General features: G+C 35.9%; 1 protein-coding gene across 1 annotated transcript; it reads left to right on the top strand.

Annotated features, from left to right (window-relative positions):
- The first annotated feature begins 16388 nt into the window (after positions 1 to 16388).
- LOC130831416 (olfactory receptor 2G3-like) lies at positions 16389 to 17321 on the top strand. Its single transcript, XM_057699527.1, has one exon. It carries the CDS (start codon positions 16389 to 16391, stop codon positions 17319 to 17321), a length of 933 nt encoding a protein of 310 aa, XP_057555510.1.
- Positions 17322 to 25333: the final 8012 nt, after the last annotated feature.

Below are 25333 nucleotides of genomic sequence, written 5' to 3'. Positions count from 1 at the left end.
TTAAGGATTCCATAATAAATAAATAATTATATAAGGTATGTCTCTGTGTGTATATATTATACTTTGGTAAATTCTGAAGTTATTGCTCTAGTGATTAACTAATGACAGGACTGATAAGATTATCACAGATCTATTTTCTTATCACAGAAGTAAATCTTCTGCCTCATGGAGGTGGAACTCAGATCATAGCTGCAGAAATTTGGAGTTCACCTGAGAACTTCCTATTGCTCTCCAGGTCTCTTATTCAATAGTTCCACAGACCATAGGAATCTTTCCATAGTTTACATAAAAGTGACAAAGTCCACTGGAAAACCTACAATTACCTAACAGTTTTTCTTATTTGGGGAAATGTTGATTGTTTTTCATTCACTAGAAGCATCTGGGATTAAGTACCCATGGACTTTTCTGATCTCTCCCACCCGTGGAGGAAGCTTCCAAGGGATATGAGCCATGAGACTGAATATTTCTCTTTCATACATCTCTTGTCAGTGCAGGAATACATCTCAGTCACTTTTGATCAATTCTTTAGCTCTATATCTGGAATCTAAGCAAATATGGAAGCACAATTTTAAGCATTATTATTAAATCTAAATATTTAAATTTGACAAATTAAAGAAATTTCTTTACAAAAATATCTTTGTCACATATATTAGTCACTTTTATGAATATTAAAAAGACATACGAACATAAATGAGTAAGGTATAGAAAATGTAAACAACACAACAAAAATTACCTAATAAATATAGGCAGAGTGAAGATGGCAGAGGAGTAGGAAGACCTAGAGTTCACTTTTCACCAGAAATGCATCAAGGAAACATCTACAAACAGAAAAATTATCACAGACCACCTGCTGAACACTAGCAGAAGACCTCGGACACCTATAAGGATAAGAAAGATCCCTGTGAAACCAAGTCAGATGAAAGAAAGAAGAAGGGAAAAGGAAGAGGAGAGGAAGTGGGATGGGACCTGCACCCCTGGTGGGGAGCTGAAGGAGAGGAGAGTTTTCCACATCCAGTGATGCCCCCTCACTGGCAGAGAGATCAGTTGGGACAGAAGGTTAGTTTCAGCAGCTCAGAGGAGAGTGTAGCAACCAGTCTGTGGCAGGCAGGACAGAGAGAGACCTACACAGAGGGGGCAAGGACACTGATAGTGGAATGCCCAGGGAATATTAGCACATGAGCTCTTCTGGAGGTCCACATTTTAGCACCAAGACCCAACCTCACCCAGCAGCCTTCAGGCTCCAGTGCCGGAACACCCCAGGCCAAACAACCAGCAAGACAGAAACACAGCCATGAGTATACAGGCTGCCTAAAGTCAGACTAAGCTCACAAACACCCCAAAACAGACACCCCTTGACACGGCCCTGCTCACAAGAGGAGCAAGACCCAATGCCACCCACCATAGGGAAAGCACCAGTCTCCCCCACCAGAAAGCCTGCACAAGCCCTTGAACCAAACTCACCCACCAGGCAGCAGACACCAGAAGCAAGAGGAACTGCTAGTCTGCAGCCTGCAGAAAGGAGACCAGAAACACAGGAAGTTAGACAAAATGAGACAACAGGGAAATATGTTGCAGATGGAGGAGCAAGATAAAAACCTACAAGAACAACTAAATGAAGAGGAGATAGGCAACCTACCTGAAAAAAGAGTTCAGAGTAATGATGGTAAGATGATCAAAAATCTTGGAAAAAGATCGGAGGCACAAACCGAGGAGATATAAGAAATGTTTAACAAAGATATAGAAGACTTAAAGAACAAATAGAGATGCACAACACAATAACTGAAATTAAAATATCCTTGAAGAAATCAATAGCAGAATAACTGAGGCAAAGGAACGAATAAGTGAGCCAGAAGGCAGAGTGGAAGAAATCACTGCCACACAACAGAATAAAGAGAAAAGAATAAAAAGAAATGAGGACACGTGGATGGACCTAGAGACTGTCAAACAGAGCAAAATAAGTCAGAAAGAAAAAAACAAATATCATGTATTAATGAATATATGCAGAATCTAGAAAAATGGAACAGATCAACCAATTTGCAAGGCAGAAATAGAGACACAGATATAGAGAACAAACATATGGACACCAAAGGGGAAAAGGGGGGAGGGTTGGGGTGGGATGAATTGGAAGATTGGGATTGCCATATACACATTACTAATAAGAAAAACAATATCAAACTGTTCACTTTCAATATACGCAGTTTATTGTATGTCAATTATATCTCAATAAAATTTCATAAAGAAGAAAAGAAATGAAGACAGTCTCAAAGACCTCTGGGACAACATTAAAGGCACCAACATTCACTTTATATGGGTCCCAGAAGAAGAAGAGAAAGAGAAAGGGCCTGAGAAAATATTTGAAGAGACTATAATCAAAAACTTCCCTACATGGGAAAGGAAATAGTCACCCAGTCCAGGAAGCACAGAGAGTCCAATACAGGATAAACCCAAAGAGGAACATTCCAAGACACATATTAATCAAACTAACAAAATGTAAATACAAAGAAAAATCTTAAAAGCAACAAGAGAAAAGCAACAAATAACACAAAAGGGAATCCCCATAAGGGTATCAGTTATTTTTTCAGCAGAAATTCTGCAGGACCGAAGGGAGTGGCATGAAATATTTAAAGTGATGAAAGGGAAAAACCCACAATCAAGAATACACTACCCAGCAAGGCTCTCATTCGGATTTGATGGAGAAATCAAAAGCTTCACAGACAAGCAAAAGCTATTCAGCATCACCAAGCCAGCTCTACAACAAATGCTAAACACATTTCTCTAGGTAAGGGGGAAAAAAGAGGTTACAATCAGAAACAAGAAAATCACAAATGGGAATGCTCACTGGTAAAGGCAAACATACAGTAAAAGTAGGAAATCACCCCCATACAAATATGATATAAAAACCAGCAACCATGAGAAGAGTATGAATGTAGGATATGGAAATTGCATTTGAAATTAAGAGACCAGCAGCTTCAAACAACCTTGTATGTACACAAATTGCTATATCAAAACCTCATGAGAGATGGAAACCAAAAAGCTACAATAGAAACACACATAAAAAAGAAAAAGCAACTCAAACACAACACTAAAGATGGTCATCAAACCACAAGAGAAGAGAATAAAAGAGGAAGGGAAGAGAAAAGACCAACAAAATCAAACCCAAAACAATTAAGAAAATGGCAATAAGAATGTACATATTGATAATTACCTTAAATGTAAATGGATTAAATACTCAAACCAAAAGACATAGACTGGCTGAATGGATACAAAAACAAGACCCGCACATATGCTGTCTACAAGAGACCGACTTCAGACCTAGGGACACATACAGACTGAAAGTGAGGGGATGGAAAAAGATATTCCATGAAAATGGAAATCTAAAGAAAGCTGGAGTACTGATATCAGACAAAATAGACTTTAAAATAAAAACTGTTACAAGAGGCAAGAAAGGACATTACATAATGATCAAGGGATCAATCCAAGAAGAAGATATAACAATTGTAAATATATATGCATCCAACATAGGAGTACCTCAATATACAAGGCAAATGCTAACAGCCATAAAAAGGTAACAGAATCATAGTGGTGTACTTGAACACCCCACTTACACCAATGGACAGATCACTCAGACAGAAAATAAATAAGGAAACACAAGCCTTAAATGACACATTAAACCAGATAGACTGAATTTATATTTACAAGACATTTCATCTGAAAGTAGCAGAAAACACTTTCTTCTCAAGTGCACATGGAATATTCTCCAGGATAGATTACATCTTGGGTCACAAATCAAGCTTCAATACGTTTAAGAAAATTGAAATCAATTCAAGCATCTTTTAGTACCACAATGCTATGAGATTAGAAATCAATTACAGGAAAAAAACTGTAAAAGACACAAACACGTGGAGGCTAAACACTGTTACTAAACAACCAATGGATCATTGAAGAAATCAAAGAGGGAATAAAAAATACCTAGTGACAAATGACAATGAAAACTTGAGGATCAAAACCTATGCGACATAGCAAAAGCAATTCTAAGAGGGAAGTTAATAGCAACATACTCTTACCTCAGAAAAGAAGAAAGACTTCAAATAAACAACCTAACTTTACACCTAAAGCAACTAGAGAAAGAAGAACAAACAAAATCCAAAGTTAGCAGAAGGGAAGAAATCATAAAGATCAGAGCAGAAATAAATGAAATAGAGACAAAGAAAACAATAGCTAAGAGCAATGAAACTAAGAGCTGGTTCTTTGAGAAAAACAAAATTGATAACCCTTTAGTCAGACTCATCAAGACAAAACAGGAGGGAACTCAAATCAATAAAATTAGAAATTAAAAAGAAGTTAAAACTGACACCACAGAAATACAAAGGATCATAAAAACTACTACAAACAACTGTAAGCCAATAAAATGGACAACCTAGAAGAAATCAACAAATTCCTAGAAAAGCACAACCTTCCAAGACTGAACCAGGAAGAAATAGAGAATATGAACAGACCAATAACAAGTACTGAAATTGAAACTGTGACTAAAAAACTTCCAACAAGTGAAAGTCCAGGACCAGATGGCTTCACAGGTGAATTCTAGCAAATATTTAGAGAAGAGTTAACACCTATCCTTCTGAAAATCTTCCCAAACATTGCACAGGAAGGAATGAACAAACTCATTCTACAAGGCCACCATCACCCTGATACCAAAAATTAAAGACATCGCAAAAAAAGAAAATCACAGGGCAATATCACTGATGAACACAGATACAAAAATCCTCCACAAAATACTAGCAAACTAAATCCAACAGCATATTAAAAGGATCATACACCATGATTAAGTGAGATGATCCTAGTGATGCAAAGATTCTTCAATATATGCAAATCAATAAATATGATACACTACGTTAACAAACTGAAGAATAAAAGCCATATAATCAAGACAATACAAACAGATGGAGAGACATTCCATGTTCTTGGATTGGAAGAATCAACATTGTGAAAATGACTGTACTACCCAAAGCAATTTACAGATTCAATGCAATCCCAATCAAATTACCAATGGCATTTTCCACAGAACTAGAACAAGAAATCTTATGATTTGTATGGAAACGCAAAAGACCCCGAATAGCCAAAGCAATCTTGAGGAGGAAAGATGGAGTTGGTGGAATTAGGCTTCCTGACTTCAAACTATACTACAAGGCCATAGTGATCAAGACAGTATGGTACTGGCACAAAAATAGAAAGGAAGATCAATGGAACAGAACAGAGAACCCAGAGGTAAACCCAAGCACATATGGGCACCTTATCTTTGACAAAGGAGGCAAGAATATACAATGGGAAAAAAGACAGCCTCTTCAATAAGTGGTGCTGGGAAAATTGGACAGCAACATGTCAAAGAATGAAATTAGAACACTTCCTAACACCATACCCAAAAATAAACTCCAAATGGATTAAAGACCTACATGTAAGGCCAGACACTATAAAACTCCTAGAGGAAAACATAGGCAGAACACTCTATGACATACATCAAAACAAGATCCTTTTTGACCCACCTCCTAGAATCAGGAAAATAAAATCAAGAATAAACGAATGGGACCTCATGAAACTTAAAAGCTTTTGCACAGCAAAAAAAAACCATAAACAAGACAAGAAGACAACCCTCAGAATGGGAGAAAATACTTGCCAATGAAGCAATGGACAAAGGATTAATCTCCAAAATATACAGGCAGCTCATGCAGCTTAATACCAAAAACATAAATAACCCAATCCACAAATGGGCAGAAGACCTAAATAGACATTTCTTCAAAGAAGACATACAGATGGCCAACAAACACATGAAAAGATGCTCAACATCACTAATCATCAGAGAAATGCAAGTCAAAGCCACAATGAGGTATCACCTCACACCGGTCAGAATGGTCATCATCAAAGAATCTAGAAACAATAAATGTTGGAAAGGGTGTGGAGAAAAGGGAACTCTCCTGCACTGTTGGTGGGAATGTAAGTTGGTAGAGCCACTATGGAATAGAGTTTGGAGGTTCCTTAAAAAACTAAAAATGGAACTACCATATGATCCAGTAAACCCACTACTGGGCATATACCCAGAGAAAACCATAATCCAATAAGAAACATGTACTGTAATGGTAATTGCAGCACTATTTACAATAGCCAGCACATGGAAGCAACCTAAATGCCCATCTACAGATGAATGGATAAAGAAGATGTGGCATATATATACAATGGAATATTACTCAGGTATAAAAAGGGATGAGATGGAGCTATATGTAATGAGGTGGCTAGACCTAGAGTCTGTCATACAAAGTGACATAAGCCAGAAAGAGAAAAACAAATACTGTATGCTAACTCATATATATGGAATCTAAAAACAAAAAACAAAAACAAAACCAGAAAAACAGTACTGATGAACCCATTGACAGGGCAAGAATAAGGATGCAGATGCAGAGAATGGACTGGAGGGCATAGGGTTAGGGGGCGAAGGGGAAGCTAGGACAAAGTGAGAGAGTAGCATAGACATATATACACTACCAACTGTAGCATAGATAGCTAGTGGGAAGTTGCTGTAAAACGAAGGGAGATCAACTCGATGATGGGTGATGCCTTAGAGGGCCAGGACAGGGAGGGTGGGAGGGAGTCGTGGGAAGGAGGGGATATGGGGATGTATGTATAAAAACAGCTGATTCACTTTGGTGTACCTCAAAAGCTGGTACAAGAGTGTAAAGCATTTATATTCCAATTTAAAAAAAAGTTGAAGAAGCAGAATCTGAAGAATTTGTAGTAGAAAAACTACTGGGCTGACATGTAGTGAATGGGAAGGTGGAGTATTTCCTGAAGTGGAATGAATTTACAGATGCAGACAATACTTGGGAACCTAAAGAAAATTTAGATTGTCTGGAGTTAATTGAGGCATTTCTCAATTCTCAAAAAGCTGGTAAAGAAAAAGATGGAATAAAAATAAAATCTTTATCTGACAGTGAATCTGATGATAGCAAATCAAAGAGGAAAAGAAATGCTGCTGATAAACCAAGAGGTTTTGCCAGAGGTCTTGATCCAGAACGAATAATTGGTACCACAGATAGCAGTGGAGAATTAATGTTTCTCATGAAATGGAAGGATTCAGATGAGGCGGACTTGGTGCTGGCAAGAGAGGCAAAAGTGAATTGTCCTCAAATTGTAATTGCTTTTTATGAAGAGAGACTAACTTGGCATTCTTGTCCAGAAGATGAAGCTCAATAATTGTTTGCATTGCTTTTTATATATATTTATATATAGATATAAAATCTGTGTCTTGGTTTTTTGATTTATTAGTGTGAAGAAATAGTTACATTCTAATGAAAATCAAGTTTGATATGTTCTTTTGACATAGTATTGGGGAAGTTGTTGGGTTTTTGTTTTGTTCTTTGCATCTGTAGCTCTGATTACTTTGAACAAATAAAAGCTTTCTGAGGTTGCTTCCTTTAGCATAAAAAACAAAGAAACCCATATGATCATCTCAATAGATGCAGAAAAAGCTTTTGACAAAATTCAACATACATTTATGATAAAATTCTCCAGAAAGTGGGCATAGAAGGAACCTACCTCAACATAATAAAGGCCATATAAGACAAACCCATAGAAAACATCATTCTCAACAGTGAAAAACTGAAAACATTTCGTCTATGATCAGGAACAAGACAGGGATGTCTACTCTTGCCACTTTTATTGAACATAATTTTGGAAGTCCTGGTCCCAGAAATCAGATAAGAAGGAGAAATAAAAGGAATACAAGTTGGAAAAGTAAAACTGTCACTGTTGCAGATGACATGGTACTATACCTAGAAAATCCTAAAGATGCTACCAGAAAATTACTAAAGTGCATCAATGAATTTGGTAAAGTTTCAGAATACAAAATTAACACACAGAAATCTCTTGCATTCCTATACACTAACAATGAAAGATCAGAAAGAGGAATTTTTAAAAAATCCCATTTCCCATCACATCAAAAAGAATAAAATACCTATGAATAAACCTACCTAAGGAAGCAAAAGACCTCTACTCAGAAAACTATAAGACACTGATGAGAGAAATCAAAGATGACACAAACAGATGGAGAGATATATCATGTACTCAGATTGAAAGAATCAATATTGTGAAAATGACTGTACTTCCCAAAGCAATCTACAGATTCAATGCAATCCCTATGAAATTACCAATAGCATTTTTCACAGAATTAGAACAAAATATTTTACAATTTATGTGGAAACACAAAAGACCCTGAATAGCCAAAGCAATCTTGAGAAAGAAAAATGGAACTAGAGAAATCAGGCTCCTTGACTTCAGACTACACTACAAAGTTACAGTAATCAAAACAGTACATTACTGGCACAAAAACAGAAATATAGATCAATAGAATAGGACAGAAAGTCCAGAGATAAATCCAAACACCCATGGTAACCTAATCTATGACAAATGAGGCAAGAATATACAATTAAGAAAAGACAGTTGCTTCAATAAGTGTTGCTGTGAAAATGAACAGCTATATGTAAAAATGAAATTAGAACACTCCCTAGCACCATACATAAAATTAAACTAAAAATGGATTAAAGACCCAAATATAAGGCCAGATAATATAAAACTCTTAGAGGAAAACATAGGCAGAACACTCTCTGATGTAAATCTAAGCAAGATCTTTTTTTGATCCACCTCCTGGAGTAATGAAAATAAAAACAAAAATTAAAAAATGAGACCTAATTAAGCTTAAAAGCTTTTGCATAGCAGAGAAACCACAAACAAAATGAAAAGACAACCAACAGCATGGGAGAAAATATTTGCAAACAAAGTGACCAACAAGGAATTAATCTCCAAACTGTACAAACAGCTCACGGAGCACAGTATATATTAAAAAGAACAATAAAAAAATGGGCAGAAGATCAATGCTGGAGAGGGTGTGGAGAAAAGGGAACCCTCTTACACTGTTGGTAGGAATGTAAATTGGTGCAACTGTTATGAGGAACAGTATGGAGGTTCCTTAAAAAGCTAAAAACAGCTACAATATGATCCTGCAATCCCATTCTGAACATATATCTGGAGAAAACCATAATTTGAAGGGATACATGCAGCCCGGTATTCATTGCAGTGCTTTTTACAAGAGCCAGGACATGAAAGCAACCTAAATGTCCATCAACAGAGGAATGGATAAAGAATATGTGGTACATATATACAATGGAATATTAGCCATAAAAAAAGAACAAAATAATGTCATTTGCAGCAATATGGATGAATCTATAGATTGTCATACTGAGTGAAGTAAGTCAGTCAGAGAAGGACAATCACCATATGATATCAATTATATATGGAATCTAAACAAATGGTACAAATGAATTTATTTACAAAACAGAAATAGAGTCACAGATGTAGGTTACCAGGAGGAAAGTGGAGAGGGATAAATAGGGAGATTGGAACTGACATAAACAGACTACTGTATATAAAATAGATAACTAATAAGGACCTACTGCATAGCACAGGGAAATCTCAGTACTCTGTAATGACTTATATGGGAAAAGAATCTAAATAAGTGTGGATATATGTATATGTATAACTGATTCACTTTGCTGTACAGCAGAAACTAACACAGCATTTTATTTTATTTTATTTTTTTCATATATCCAATAACTTTTATTTGGTTGTTCACATTGGCTCCACACCAAGACCTCTGTGGCCACTTTACAGAGGTTTGCCTTTACAGGAGTCTGGCTCCTGGTTACTCAAGGTGTGAACTTGGATCGGAACCCCAGGCCCCTCCCTGGACCTGTAAAATCAGAATCTTTATTCTAATAAGGTCCCAGGTGATTCACACACACATTGAAGTTTGAGAAGCACCGGGAATGTGATTAAGCAATTGCACCCAGAAATGGTCACTAATCCCATTTCAATCTTTAAATCACCTCTAAAGAGGAATTCTTTATATATTCTCAATCCAGCTACATTCTGAATCCAGAAAACATGATCAACTGCCCCCTGCCCCAGGTTTCTTCCTCTTCCAGTTCTGTCTCTTGCGTGCACCTGCCCCATCCCTGCCTCTAGTGGCACTGGTGGTTGACTAGGTACATTTCCAACAGCGATGGTGGTTGGATAGGTAAGAAGGAAGTTAGAATAGAAAAATTGTAAAGTGATACATTTGAGAGTCAGAGCCAAATACCTCAGCCCTGAATTCCCATCTTACATTTATCTTGTGTACTGTTTCTTCATTCCTTTGACCGGCCTTTAGAGGGTTAAAGTGAGGACAAGGTGACATTTCCAAGGTCATGTGGTTATTAAAGTGGTGAGGGTTGGGGCATGGGGAGAAGGATCCCCTGGTAACACAGCATTTTAAATCAACTATACTCCAATAAAAATTTTAAAAAAAGAAAAAATAAAATCAATAGAAAAAGGACAAACAACCAAGTAGAAAAATAGGCAAAGAATACGATGAGGCAAATCACAGACGAAATCAAGTGACTGGTGAAAAACATGACCATATATGCAACTTTACACACAATCAGGGAAATGAGCATGACACAGATATGAATGTCTGATACTATTCAGATCCCTCAGGTATACAGCAGAGACAGGGAGCCTGAGATGAGTGAGGGCAGGGCTGTAAATAAGACAGAGATGAAGACTCAGTTCCAGATGAAGGCCTGGAAGACAGCATGTTCTCCATGGATGTACTCTCTTCCCTCTTATATCACATTGGAGCACGGCTCTGAATCAACAGAGCCACAGCTTTCCTAGCACTCTCACCAGACTCAGCATCACTAAAAGAGCAGGAAGTCATGGCTGAAGCAGCTGCAGTGTGTGGAAAGAAATGAGAGATTTTGAGTGAGAGAATCTGGACTTACTGTGGACCTTGGTACAGATCTTTAACTCAGCATCTCAGTTTCCTCTTCTGCAAAGAGAGAGAACTACAATGACTTCAATGTGATCTTGAAGATGCCAATGGGATAGTGAAAGTACAACTTAAACTGTACCCACTACATAGGTGTATATCAGTGCTGATTTGCCACTGCTGGTGGTCACATGCCAAGTCTCTTCACTGTCAGCAATGGTTCACACATGCAAATACCATTGTTTCCAATTCCTACTTATATATATGAAGTCATGACCCCAGATGATACAGCCACAAGCACAAGCAACCAATAGGAGCAAATGCTGGATCCTTTCTTTTTCCTGGCAGTGTGGAACCTTCACAGGGATGGACAGGCTAGATTTAAAACAGTGGGTGGGTTGGTTCCTTCTATGTGTCTATTTCCAGGGTTGTAATGTATATTCTTTTTCCCTCACATCCTGCCTTCTATTTTCTTCTCTCTACACAGGCACTTTTAATACCAATTAATTAATAAAGAGCAGGCATCTTAAAAATAAATAAATACTGTCAAATACATACAAAAATTTTCAGGCATACACAGAACATATACAAAATGTTGACTGTATATTGAATAATATAGCAAATACAAATATATTTCAAAAGCTTAAAAGTTTAAGAGCATTTTGTCTGAAAAAAATGAAACCTGGCTAGAAATCAGTATTAGTGTTCTTAATATGTAAAAATTTTAAACATAGAAAGTAGAGATAGAATAATATAAGATAAACATGTACAGAAGAAAATTTTACCAGTTATCAATATCATGCCAATTTTGTTTCATGTTCTTCCTTCCACAATTTTTTGCTGTAATTTTTTTAATTCAGCAAACATTTATTGTTATGTGGACCTGGCTCCACGCCAGACATGGGGGATACAAGAGTGGACAGATGGGGGCACGGACATTATAGTTCACACTCTAGGGAACAGTGATCCTCTCTTGTCTTCCATCCTCTCTTCAACCTGGCAAGGCAAGTGACTGGGGAGGACTTCACACAGGTGACTGGGGGGAAGATGTGCTTATCTCTGATTTAGGGAACACAGACGAAAAGGAGGACAAAGCATAACATAAAAATGGAGACAACCAGCAGTGAGATGGATGGCTCTGAGACGAAGAAGGAAGTAGGCATCATATCATTGCAAACATAAATAATTTAGAATTAAAATTAACAATATTTCCTTATAATAATCTATCAGCCCATGTTCATTTTCCTACCTTAAAACTGTTTTCTTGTGTTTGGTTTGTTCAAATAAGGAATCATGCAGTTATACCATGAAAGTAGCCCCTAGACAATATATAAATGAGTTGTCTGGTTGCATACCAATAAAACTTTATAGTTTTAATTGAAGTACAGTTGATTTATAATGTTGTCTTAGTATCTGCTGTACAGAAAAGTGTATACATACACACACACAGACATACATATATATATATTCTTTTTCATATTCTTTTCCATTATGGTTTATTGTAGGATACTGAATATAATTCCCTGTGCTATACCTTAGGAGCTTGTTGGTTATCTATTTCATATATAGCACTGTGCATCTGTAAATCCCAAACTCCTAACTTGTCCCTTTCCCACACACTTTCTCCTCTGATAACCACAAGTTTGTTTTCTATGTCCGTGAGTCTGTTTCTGTTTCATAAATAAATTAATTTGTGATATATTTTACATTCTATTCCAAAATGACATTTGCAACAACATGAATGGACATAAAGACTATCATACTAAGTGAAGTAAGTCAGAAAGAGAAAGACAAAAGTTTCCCTAGGGAAACTTTAACTTCTAGAAGTTCAATAAATTGCCCTGAGAACAGAACCTAGGTTGGTCTGCCTCTAGAGTTCATGCCCTTATGTAATACAAAATACTCCATTAGAGATCAGAGGTAAGACAACCTCCTTAGCATAATACATATATGTCGTTTTGTGATTTGGTCCTTTTTTACATTCCCAAGTATATCTCTTGTCATTTTCTATCATGTTCTATTTCCTCTGTCTGTAATAGAGTACTTGAATTCCTTGAAAAATCCTATTTCTTCTCATATGTTTATTAATTAGAACATGAAAGACGACAATTGGGTAACCAGGACACATTTGTGAGAGATGAGATTTAAGCTGGACTTTGAGAAGTATATATGGTGTAAATTACAAAAGTTTAATAAATGGAAAACTATTCAGAAACTGCTGGATGTTTAAATATTAATCGAGCATAAGATGAATGTTATGGAAGATAAAAGAGATAAATTAGATCAAGAATATGGAGTACCTGGAATTTTGTGCTATTTAGACTTTACTGTGTTAAAAATGAAACAAACGGCCCAAAATGGAGTCATCTGTGCTAAGCCCACATCAGCAAATCAAGACTTAATACCTACTTTAATTGCAGTTACAACCTCCCCCAGGAATGTAGTGTTCTCAACCAGTTAGTCTGGAATTTTCTAGTCAGCACCAATAAGTTAATCTGACACATAGCACCCTACCATCCCCCATAGGCAGGTTACCTAAACCTCAAACAATCCACTCTTCTCCCCTTCTGCCTATAAATGCCTCCCGTTTTGTACAGCTCTCCTCTACTTGGTAGATGGGATGCTGCCAAATTCATGAATCATTCAATAAAACCAATTACATCTTCAAATTCACTAGGTTGAATTTTTGGACAGACAACCCCAGTATATGAACATTTTAATTAGCAAATTATATGCATGTATTGTTCTATACATACACTTATATCCATTGTAAAAATAATCTGCACCCCAGTGCATCATTTCACACAAAAACAGGATGCACACCATTTACCTCAGGGACAGATATAGGAAAACACTGCCAATTCTTCAAGAAGTGATAACAATGTTATGTGTGGAGCATAATTCTTTTCTGATATGAAAGCTTTATTTTTAACCACTTCTTAAGAGTTCATGAAGTTGCAATATTCTTTCCTCTTCTATACTACATATCAGAGTCCACTTCCTCCCCATTATTCCCTATTTCCCAGAAGTCTATACATCAGTTCTTGGATCTTCAGTAATTTTGTATTAACTTCAAGCATGTATTTACAGATATATGCATGTCTCCACACCATGTTCAAAACTGAGTTTAATTAACAAAATTTTAAATGAATTAATTTCAAAAAATTAATCTTTTAAGATACTACCCAAATAAAGTTGACACTTTTAATAGCATGTGTGATAGAAAGCAGCTGAATGACCTTAACTGACTCTGCAAAGTTTATTATGAGTAGAACCGAAGCACGTTCTCACAGCCTGGAACTTTAATCATCTTTTCTATCTGTTATCCCATATATTATGACAACATGAAGGTAGCTGTTTTGGACAACTTTATAGCAAAATGCACGTGTACATGCATGTGTGTGTTTAGAAGGTGGTATGCAATTGATTGTCTTCCAGTGGCAACAGAAGCACAAGCCTCTGTGGCTCTTCTGTCTCCAGAGACCTGTCTCCCTCTCTAATATAGTGATGGGATGTTGTCTGGGAAGAAGAACTCCAGAGGCATGCGCTTAGTAAACAAGCTAACCACCATCCATCTGAAGAGAGCTTAAGCCAGGAGATTACAGTAGAGATGAGTTCACAAACTGCCCACATATGGTTCTTCCACTGCCTGTCCTAGACCTGTGATCATGATTGAACTTTTCATCAAAACCCCCAAGAGCCTCTACAGCTGGATTGACATTCTTTCTAGAAGGTAGGACTTTCTGTTGTTTTGGAGGAAAAAGGGAAATTAATTTTAAAAATTGAAGAAATTCAGAGCTCCTTCCCTTTAGCAGTGAACAAAAGCAGGTTTTTAAAAAAATGCATAACCCAACATTAACTATATTCTTAATCATGGAAAACTGGCTGCCTTCTCTTTGCAGACATATATGCCCTTATCTTCATCTTGATTAATGACAGGAATGTAAAAGGGAGAGAGAGCAGGTTCAGTGTGGTATCTGCTTGGAAAATGTTGGTTATTCTTGCAACATGAATACACAAGGAAAATTTGTGAGAATATAGAGTTATATAAAGCAAAGTAAGGCCACTCATGTCTTGTCTTTTTCCCAGGAGACTCTGAGTCTTTCAACAGCACAGTTCATTTACTCTTTACTGAAAAGTAGAGGAAATCCAGCCAGGTAAGGTCAGTGTCAATTTTGACACATCATAATACTCGTTTTTTTTTTTTCCCCAAATCATCCCACCACCCCTCCCACCACTTTCCCTCCTTGAACACTCAGAGTTTTTATTTTACAACCAAAATGCATGGGCAGTTAGACAAATGCTAATCAATATGACCACCAGTGTAGGTTTCCTTCTTTTGTGATAATTCTGGAAAAATGATTATCCTTTACTCAAAATACATAATAGTTTCGTGCTGGCAAAGATTAAAATGCAACTGATTATAACCATGGATGTCAAAGAAAGTAGGCCACTGATGCTATTTAAACTAGATTGTAATAATTGACAGCGGGTATAATTGTTAAAGGTTTTTAGAAGTAAAATTTTATTTTCTAATTGGGTTACTAAGGTAAAATTCAGAAATTTTCATTGGAGGGTTTTTGTTGTTTGTTTGTTTTGAGGAAATTGTTTAGATTTGATCTTACAGGTAAATGACTGCAGTCATTTTGGAGACTCAGAATTGACCATTCTGAAGTACAAAGTTTCATAACTACATTTCTTAATCTTTGCAAGCAAATAGTTTAAAAGACAACGGGTAAGTTCTATACAGTTTACTTTATGAAAAGTCAATGGATTGTATTAGGTGGCTGAATTCATATACTCTTATAATAAGACCATATTAAAGCATGCGGACTGAGGTGGCACCAGGGGGAAGACTTTGTTTTTGGGGATTGTGAAATAGAGTTTTCTAGAGAATAATATTTATAAAGTTGGCAGACTAATGACTCAAATAGAGAGCTCACAGAAGTTTCCCTTAATGCTATTATCAGGTCAGTAATTATTTGTTTCACAGAAAAATTATGAATATTAATAACAATCATATCTAATGTTTCCTGTTTGAAAATTCTGTTTTTATTTTGTCTCTGTGTCTCCAATTCTATATACTTTCTGTAACACTCTTGCTCACTCAAAGTATCTTTCAATTTATCTGATGGATCTATCATCTATCATGTATCTATGTATGTAAGGATCATCTTATTTTTAACTTATTTGCTTTTTCACAGTATACACATTGATGGTTTGTGTATCATCTTCAGAGTTTGGGATACATCTCAAATCTGTTTTCGTGTATGACCTAATGTCTATTCTATGATTATATATTTCCTTGCAATGAATTTGGTGTTTTCATGATTTTGTGTATTTGTCTCTCTATATAACGTCAACCTATTATACTTTTTATTTTGCATAGCTTTACTTTGCTATTTCTCGGGATAAAAAAAATCAGTGTCTAAATGCTCATTTTACTCATTTGTTATTTATCCATTGGTTATGATATCTCACTTTCTTCTCAGGAAGAAAAGAGGAATGACCAAGAAAGGTGACTCACAATGAAGCAATGAAAGGGACAAATTTTAGCACTCCAGCAGGGTTCATCTTACTGGGCTTTTCTGACCAGCCCCACCTGGAGATGGTTCTCCTTCTGGTCGTCTCTATCTTATACATTCTGACACTGATGGGGAACACAGCAATCATACTGGTCTCATACTTTAACCCCAAACTCCACACACCCATGTATTTCTTCCTCTCGAATCTCTCCTTCCTGGACCTCTGTTTCACTACCAGCATTGTCCCACAAATGCTTTGGAATCTCAAGGGGCCTGAGAAGACCATTAGCTACACTGGTTGTGTGATCCAACTGTATGTTTCTTTGGCGCTGGGCTCCACGGAGTGTGTCCTCCTGACTGTTATGGCCTATGACCGCTTCAATGCTATCTGTCGACCCCTCCACTATGGCGTTATCATGCACCCAAAGCTTCTCCAGCAACTCGCAGCTCTGGCCTGGATCAGTGGTTTTGTGGAGTCCACAATTCAGACCATCCTTGTTTTCCAGTTGCCTCTCTGCAGCCACCACAGGGTGGATGATTTCATGTGCGAGGAGCCTGCCCTGATTAAAATTGCCTGTGCAGACACAACCTTCCTAGAAAATGAGCTCTCCATAGCTAGTGTCCTCTATGTTGTTTTACCTCTGGGGCTTATTCTGGTCTCCTATGGCTACATTGTTAGGAGTGTGCTGAGGATAAAATCCACTGAAGGCAGGAGAAAAGCATTTGGGACTTGTGGGTCCCACCTAATTGTTGTGGTTTTGTTCTTTGGGACTGTAATTTCTGTCTACATCCAACCCAAGAGCAAGTACACACAGAATCGCAGTAAATTCCTCACCCTCTCCTATACTGTAGTGACACCCTCCCTTAACCCTTTGATCTACACCTTGAGAAACAAAGAGTTTAAGTGGGCTCTAAGAAGGTTGCTGGCAAGAGACCCAAGTTAGGGAGAAAAGTGAAATATATCTATACAATCCCTCAGATGTTGGGGTCTTTTAACATCATCTAATTATGGTTTCTTCTTTCATTTATAAACATCACAGCTAAATCTCCAAAAAAAAATGTGTGGAATTTTCTTTCAATGATATCCTGAAGTTACCTATTCTAAATCCTTCTTATCCTCCTTTGCAGAAATGTTATGTCTCTTTTTTCATTATTTTCCAAAAGTTCTATGAATTAATAAATAAATATTTATAGTGTGTGCGTATGTGTATGTATTATAATTTCACAACTCCTGATTTATTGCTCTAGTGATTAACTAATGACAGGACTGATATGGTTATCACAGATCTATTTTCTCATCCCAGAAGAGATCTTCTGCCTCATAGAGGTAGAGCTCACATCACAGCTGCACAAGATGGGGTTCACCTGAGAACTTCCTATTGCTCTCCAGCTCTCACATTCAGTAGATTCACAGGCCATAGGGGTCTGTCAATAGTTTACATAAAACTGAAATGGTCCACTGGAAAACCCACAATTAACTAACAGTTTTTCTTATTTGGGGGATTGTTGATTCTTATTCATTCACTAGAGGTATCTGGGATTAAGTACACCCAGGGAATTTTCTGATCTCTCCCACACACAGAGGAAGATTCCAAGGGACATGAGCTATGAGCCTGAATATTTCTCTTTCATACATTTCTTTTTTTTTTCTTCCTCAGCTCTTTTTTGGAGTATAATTGCTTTACTATGTTGTGCCATTTTCTTCTGTACAACAAAGGGAGTCAGCTGTATTTATATATATATCCCCATATCTTCTCCCTCTTGAGTGACCCTCCCACCTTCCTAACCCCACCTCTCTAGGTCATCACCAAGCATGGAGTTGATCTCCCTGTGCTATGCAGCAGCTTCCCACTAGCTATATGTTTTGCATTCGGTAGTGTATCTATGTCAATGCTACTCTCTCACTTCGTCACACTTTTCTTGTCAGCACAGAATACCTCTCTGTCTCTTTTGATCAATCTTTTAGCTCTGGAATCTAAGCAAATATGCAAACACAATTTTAAGTATTGTCATTTAATGTGAGTATTTATATTTCACATAGTAAACAGATTTCTTTACCAAAAAATGTCTTTGTCACATATATGTTACTCACTTTTAAGGATTATACTTTTATACAATTTATAAAATTTTTTTCTTCATATTGAATATAAAGCTTTATCTATTCTAATAACATATTTTAAAATCTTGGTAATATGTTCAATTTAAAAATATTGACCTTAGTTTGCACATAATCACAGTAGTTAATTATTTACAAAATATTATCAAGAGGATCCGCTTTAATTTTAGAGCCTGCTTAGATATAATTGCAACATGTTATTGTTTTATAAATGTGCTTTTTTAAAAAAATAAATTCTTTTAATGGAGATTAATCCCAAGGAATCATTTTAACAAAGATAAATAATCCTAGCTGGTTATAGTAAGACGTTGAATAAAATAGTAAAGAAAAGCAGTCATATTGGAGAAGAAAAACATGATCTGGTTCGAAGGCATTGATAAGGTAACTTAAGAATTATCTGTGTAAACTTTATATCTGTTCATAAGATAAAATTTTCTTGACACTAATAATTATAACTGGTTATATACAAATTAAATTGTTTCATTGACGGATGAGGACAGCCAAATGCCTAATAAGATTACCCAAATCAGTTAAAATCTTACAACTTCAAATACATAAAAAATTTTTAAAAACTAGTGAAATGATATCCTTATGCCCACACCAAGATAAAAAATTAATATTTTCCATATATTCTTTTCATTTTTAGCAGAGTAATTTAAAAAAAAAAACAACTATATAAGAGGATACACAGAAAAGAATAAAGAAAAGACATACCATGTGAACACTAGCCAAAAGAAAGCTGGCATGGTCAGAGTAGTATCAGAAAAAGTGGCCTTTAAGGGAAGAACTGTTGTTAGGAAGAAGGAGGGACATTTCCATATGTTAAAATAGTCAGTCAACTTGAAAGTTATAATAATCTTAAATTCATATGCATTCTATAACATAACTTCAAAATACAAAAGCAAAACCTAACAGATAAGAAAGGAAATAGACAAATCCACAGCCAGAATTGGTGAATACCTGGTAGAAATGACATACAAACATAAACAAGTAAGCATATAGAAAATATAAATAGCACAACAAAAATTACATAATAAATACAGCGAAAACACCAAAACTATCAAATACATACAAAAATGTTTCAGGCATACACAAAATATTTCTAAAATGTTGACCATATATTAAATAATAAATGAATTCATTTCAAAAGTTTAAAAGCATAAGAACATTTTGTCTGAAAAAAGTGAAACCAGGATAGAAATCAGTAACACACTGAATAAAATATTAATGTTCTTAATATGTAAAAATTTCAAACATAGAAAGTGGAGATAGAATAATATAAGATAAACCCATGTACATAACAAGTAACATTAAATAATTATCAATATCATGCAAATTTCATCTATTTCCTTCCACAATTTTTTCCTGTAATTCCCAGGCATCAAAATATTGAAAACACAAATAATTTAGAATTAAAATTAACAATATTTCCTTATTATAATCTATCAGCCCATGTTTATTTTCCTGTCTTAAAATTGTTTTCTTGTCCTTGGTTTGTTCACATCAGGATTCAAAAAAGTTCCAAACCTTGCATTTTGTTGGTATGTTTCTTAGGTGTGTTTTTTTGTCTGTAACCGGGGTTACTAAGGGTTAGATACTTAATATTCTAGGCTTTGTGGCCCTGAGATCTCTGCAGTAACCGCTAAACTCTGCAGTTATAGCATGAAAGCAGCCCCTAGACAATATGTAAATGAGTGATCTGGTCATATATTAAAGAAAATTTATTTACACATAAAGGCAGATGGTAAGATTTGGCCCACCACTTATAATTTGCAAGGAGAGGTTTACAGTTCTGTAAGGAGAGGTTAACCTGTAAAAGCTAATAATATGCTATGATTTTATAACTTGGTATAGAAAATAACTCTAAGAGTTTTAAAGTTAATAAATTTCTTTTGGGAACTCTCTCTGTCTATATCTCCTTATTTTTATTTTTATTTTTTGTAGCAGTAAACTTTTTTATTGAGTATACTTGATTTTCAATATTGTGTTAGTTTCAGGTACTCAGCATAGTGATTAAGTATTTTTGCATAATATACTCCATTATAGGTTATTACAAAATAATGGATCTAATTCTCTGTGCTATACAATACAATGTTATTTACATATTTTATACATAGTAATTTATATCTGTTAATCCCATACTCCTAATTTTCTCTCTCCATTTCCCTCTCCCACTTGGTAACCACAAGTTTGTTTTCTATATCTGTGAGTCTGTTTCTATTTTGCATATACATTCATTTGTATTATTTTTTAGTTTATACATATAATTGACATCATACAGTATTTGTCTTTCACTGTCTGATTTATTTCACTAAGCATAACATTCTCTAGGGCCATCCATGTTGCTACAACTGGCAGAATTTCATTCTTTTTTATGACTGTGTAATATTTCAGTGTGTATACATACATACACTATCTTTATCCATTCATCTGTATCTCCTTATCTTTATGCCCTAGGCAACATGTCCTTTATCCTCTGCTGATCATCGATTATTGAATCAAACAAATCTTAGCACATTCTAAAAATCCATTTATTTAAGAATTTTGTTTTGAGACAGAACATGCTTGTGACTGGATTTTTATGTAAACAGAAGACATGGTCTATGTGTTTAGAGGTAGTAGGGGGATGGAAGGATTGGGAGTTTAAGATTAGGAGATGCAAACTATTATATATAGGATGGATAAACAACAAGGTCCTACTGTGTAGCACAGGAAACTATATTCAATATCCTATGATAAACTATAATGGAAAAGAATTTTAAAAAATAAAGATACTAGTCACTTTAGATGTGGTTTAGATTTTCTTTAGGATATTTTAAATATAAATCAAAAGTTACTGTTTCCATCACATATGCTGATTAAAACCAAAGGAGAAGCTTCAAAACTAAAATAAAATCATCCAAAAAAGTCTCACACGTTACAAAGAAGCCTAGACACCAGGGCTGTAACTTCCTAGAAGGGACAGTCTTTGGAGCCATTTGGTCTATTTCATTCTTATTTTTCTTGGGGACAAAGAGTGCAGGGAATCAGAATGAATGGAATAAACCTTCCTAGAAATCATGGAGCAGAGCCTCACATGTTGGGTTCTGGAACCAGACTGGCTGGACTGAACACTGGACCATGTTTTACTAGTGGGGCTGAGCTGCTCCAGCTTCCTGCTCCTTGGTTTCCACATTTGTAGAGTGAGGACAAAAATAGTACAGAGGTGGTTTGAAGGTGAAACGAGGCAAGCATATAATAAGCTTCAGCTGTTCTTTTTATATATTCAGAAGTCAGCAAATGGCAGTTATCACTGTTATTGGTGGTGCTGTTATAGCTGGTGCTGAGGAGAGTGTACTCCAAAGACTCTTGGCAATCAAACAGCACAGAGTTTGAGGATCAACGTTGGGAAGTAACTCCTAACAATCATCAGTATTCAAGAATATTTAATAGAGAAAATATTGAGGGTAAGTTAATTAATGACAATGTAGATATTTAAAACCTTAAACATCAAATGTTCTAAGATGCATTATTGGTGCTTTTTATATATTCAACTGCTTTCCAAACAGTATATACTTTGATAATGTAATCGATCATGAGACGTGACTTGTGTGGCTGTGTCATTAGCAGAAAGTAAAAGCCTTTCGATAGGGAGAGAAACATTGGGTAAACAGTTTTATGAGACCATCGGAGTTTCTATTAGAATCCTTTAATTTCTTTCCCAGTTCAGCAGTATGATCTGAAAGTTATCAGAAACCATTACTTGTCAAAAAGTCCTTTTCATGAATCTCCTGAAGATGAAGCATTTTTGCAAAAGAGTCAGAGTGAATCAATAACTATCTATGAATGACAAAAGACTTAAAAAGGCATGGTTAAAGATCTCACTACAGTGTTTATGACCAAGAAGCATAACCAAGTTGCTGTGACATACAACATTTTAAGATAATAACTAGAACTATGACCGATAATTCAAATTTTAGGAACGTCATATAATTTTAGAACATTTATATTAATAGCTGTCACCCATACAGTATAACCTAAGAATATCTATCACCACTCATTTGACAATGTTTCCCACTTAATTTAACATACCAAAGTATCCTAATTAGTTTAATATTTTTCTCTGAGATGACTTAGGGAGCCCTCTGGAAAACTTAATGTTAGCTAGAGAAAGCAACTTACCATCTGTTCTAAAGCAGCTCAATATTCCAGGAAAACTTTGCTTTCCTAACAGAGAGAGAAAACCAGACTCCAGTCTTGTGCCAGCTTACTTTTAATAACAAAATTCATTTACTAAATTGAATTCAATCTAATCTTAGCCAGTCTTGACCACGCACAAAACTCTTTTCTCAAGGTTCTTTTTCCATAAACCTTCCACAATTTCTGTATCCATATTAGTTTGCCCCCTGTTTTCTTCCCATCCAGAAACAACCAGCTGTACAACAAAATTCCTCTCTTTTTTTTCCCTTAACAAAATGTATCTCCATTCTTTATACCTCTCTCACCAACAACATATGTCCTACTTTCTTTACATAGTGAAATGTTTTCCTTGACATTCTAGTAGCTTAATAACATGTATATTATAATTTTTAACCATTAAAGGCCTTAATCTCTAACAAACCCCAAGAAGCAAGTATCTGTAAACTGTTTGTCTTACCAGTATTTTCTTTAGGCCAATTAAATAGAGCTCATTTACAAATAAATTTTTACATTGAAGACAGAGCAGAGATCTCACAACTTCATTTTAAAACTTAGTCTGAATCAGACATTATAATATAAAACTTAGTTTAAAAGAGAATAGGTGGAGTAAGTTAAGTATACTCACTTGAGTTTAAAAAGTCCTCTTCCCCCTTCTTTTTTCCATTTGATTTTTGGTTCTGCTAATTAACCCAAGGCCATAGTCTCAAGGTAATATGAACTGTGTTTGCATTTCTAGGACATGGTAAGAGTTATAATTTCAAGTTTTCTCCTACAACAACTTTTATTTCCTCAGTTTCAAAATTTTGAAAAAAAATTTTTATCAAGCCAGCTTTCTCTAACTGCATATGCAAAATGAACCATTTTTGGAGCATCCGAAGAGTTTCATCTCAGCTATTTTCCTCCAGAGTCCAAAGAATATTGTGGCCATGTGGTGTTAAAAAAAATCATGTCTTTTTCTTCCCATAAGAGTATAGTTGAATATTTCCCAGTTTTGTAAAATATATCCTCTGGGACTACAAGATGGAATGAAGCTCTGGTTTCCTATTATTTTTTACATGGCTAGTATTACCAGAAATGGAAAGAGACCAAAACCAGGCAGCTTAGTATCTGTCGGCCTTTCACAACAATGGAAAGTTTCTTACCTGTCATTCCAGATGGGTGTGCAGTCTGACAGGGGAGTTTGCAAATTACCCCTTGAGTGGTGCCACATGACCAAGAGACTCCTGTGCCCAGAGGGGAAAATCCAATTAAATCAGCACTGCGCTGGAAAGCAGATGACCAAGCCTTACACCTTTCACTCCCAAAAGCGAAAATTCTAACCAAGGCAATCCAGTAGGGAGGATACCCTGGTGTTGTCACATGCAGGGTAAGTCTCTGCCACTTACTAGAGACCTCTTACAGATCAGGACCAGAGCCTTGTTTTCTTCACCATAGACATGAAAGTGCCATGGGCTAGGGATATAGTTCTCCCCAAATGTCAACTAATATCAGGCTCAGTAGTATTCAAAGAAGAACTGTACTGGGAGGTGATTCTGAAAAAGATAGTTTTGCCCCTCTGATTTTTCACTTTTGTTTCCATCTAGGCCAAACCACAAAGATATTTAAGTTCTGCCTTCATAACCACCCAACACTGAGTTGTTTTTTCATTTCTGCCATATTTATGTTAAATTTCCAATCATATAATCTATATTACACATGTAAGTACATATATATTTCCAAATATGTCTTGTTGACTCTTATCTTCATATTTCCGGTCCTTTTAATTTTAGCCAATTTGATGGTATACATCATAATTTCAGCTTGTACTCCCCTGATAACTGATGAAGTTAACCACATGACCCCACATTTATAATTGACTGAAAAGTGACTAAAAGTACATAAATGTGAGAAACTAAAAAGCAGTCTTTGGTCTCAGAGTCACCTAAACTTTTCTGCCTGACTTCTCCTTTTCCCTCTGCAGAGGTTTACCCTGGCAAGTTCAGAAACTGCACTTATCAAGCTAGGGGCTCAGAAGAAGATGCACAAGCTGGAAAGTAGGGACTCTTACCTCACTGAAATGCCCACTGCAAGGTCTCAAACAGGAGCAGTTTCAAGCTCGGGAAAAACAATCTTTAAATGTAAATTAAGTGTTGCTCAAGAGTGGACATTTTAATTACTAATGTGAAAATACTTTATTACTAAAAGCAGAAATTTTAGCTTTTTTTAGTTTGTAAATGACCAAAAAGCCTACAGTATACTCTGAAGATATAATCCAGGAGCAAGGAAAGAATTGCTACATGGTACCTGTAGGATAAATAGAGGAATAAAATTACTGTCTTCTGTTTCAGTCACGCCCCATGAGTAGTCTCACTGTTAATATATCAGTGGGTGAACACGTGCTGAGTTTTGCTAGGTGCCAGGTGCTCTGCCAAGCACGTTACATGTGTTATCTCATTTATTGCTCACCACCATATGAAGCTGATACTGTTATTCCCCTCACTATAGATCCAAAAACTTTACCTTCTAAAATTTCAATAACTTGCCCTGGGAATTAGAACCTAGGTTGGTCTGATTCTGGAGTCCATGACCTTATATAATAGAAAATACTCTCCTAGAGATCATAGGCAGTCCAACCTCCTTAGCGTAATATGTGTAAGTCCCTTAGTGATTTGGTCCTTTTTC

The sequence above is a fragment of the Hippopotamus amphibius genome, chromosome 11, assembly GCF_030028045.1.
Source record: "Hippopotamus amphibius kiboko isolate mHipAmp2 chromosome 11, mHipAmp2.hap2, whole genome shotgun sequence".
Taxonomy (NCBI): domain Eukaryota; kingdom Metazoa; phylum Chordata; class Mammalia; order Artiodactyla; family Hippopotamidae; genus Hippopotamus; species Hippopotamus amphibius.
Note: the sequence above shows the minus strand (reverse complement) of the source record. Positions and strands in the feature narration are given on the sequence as shown.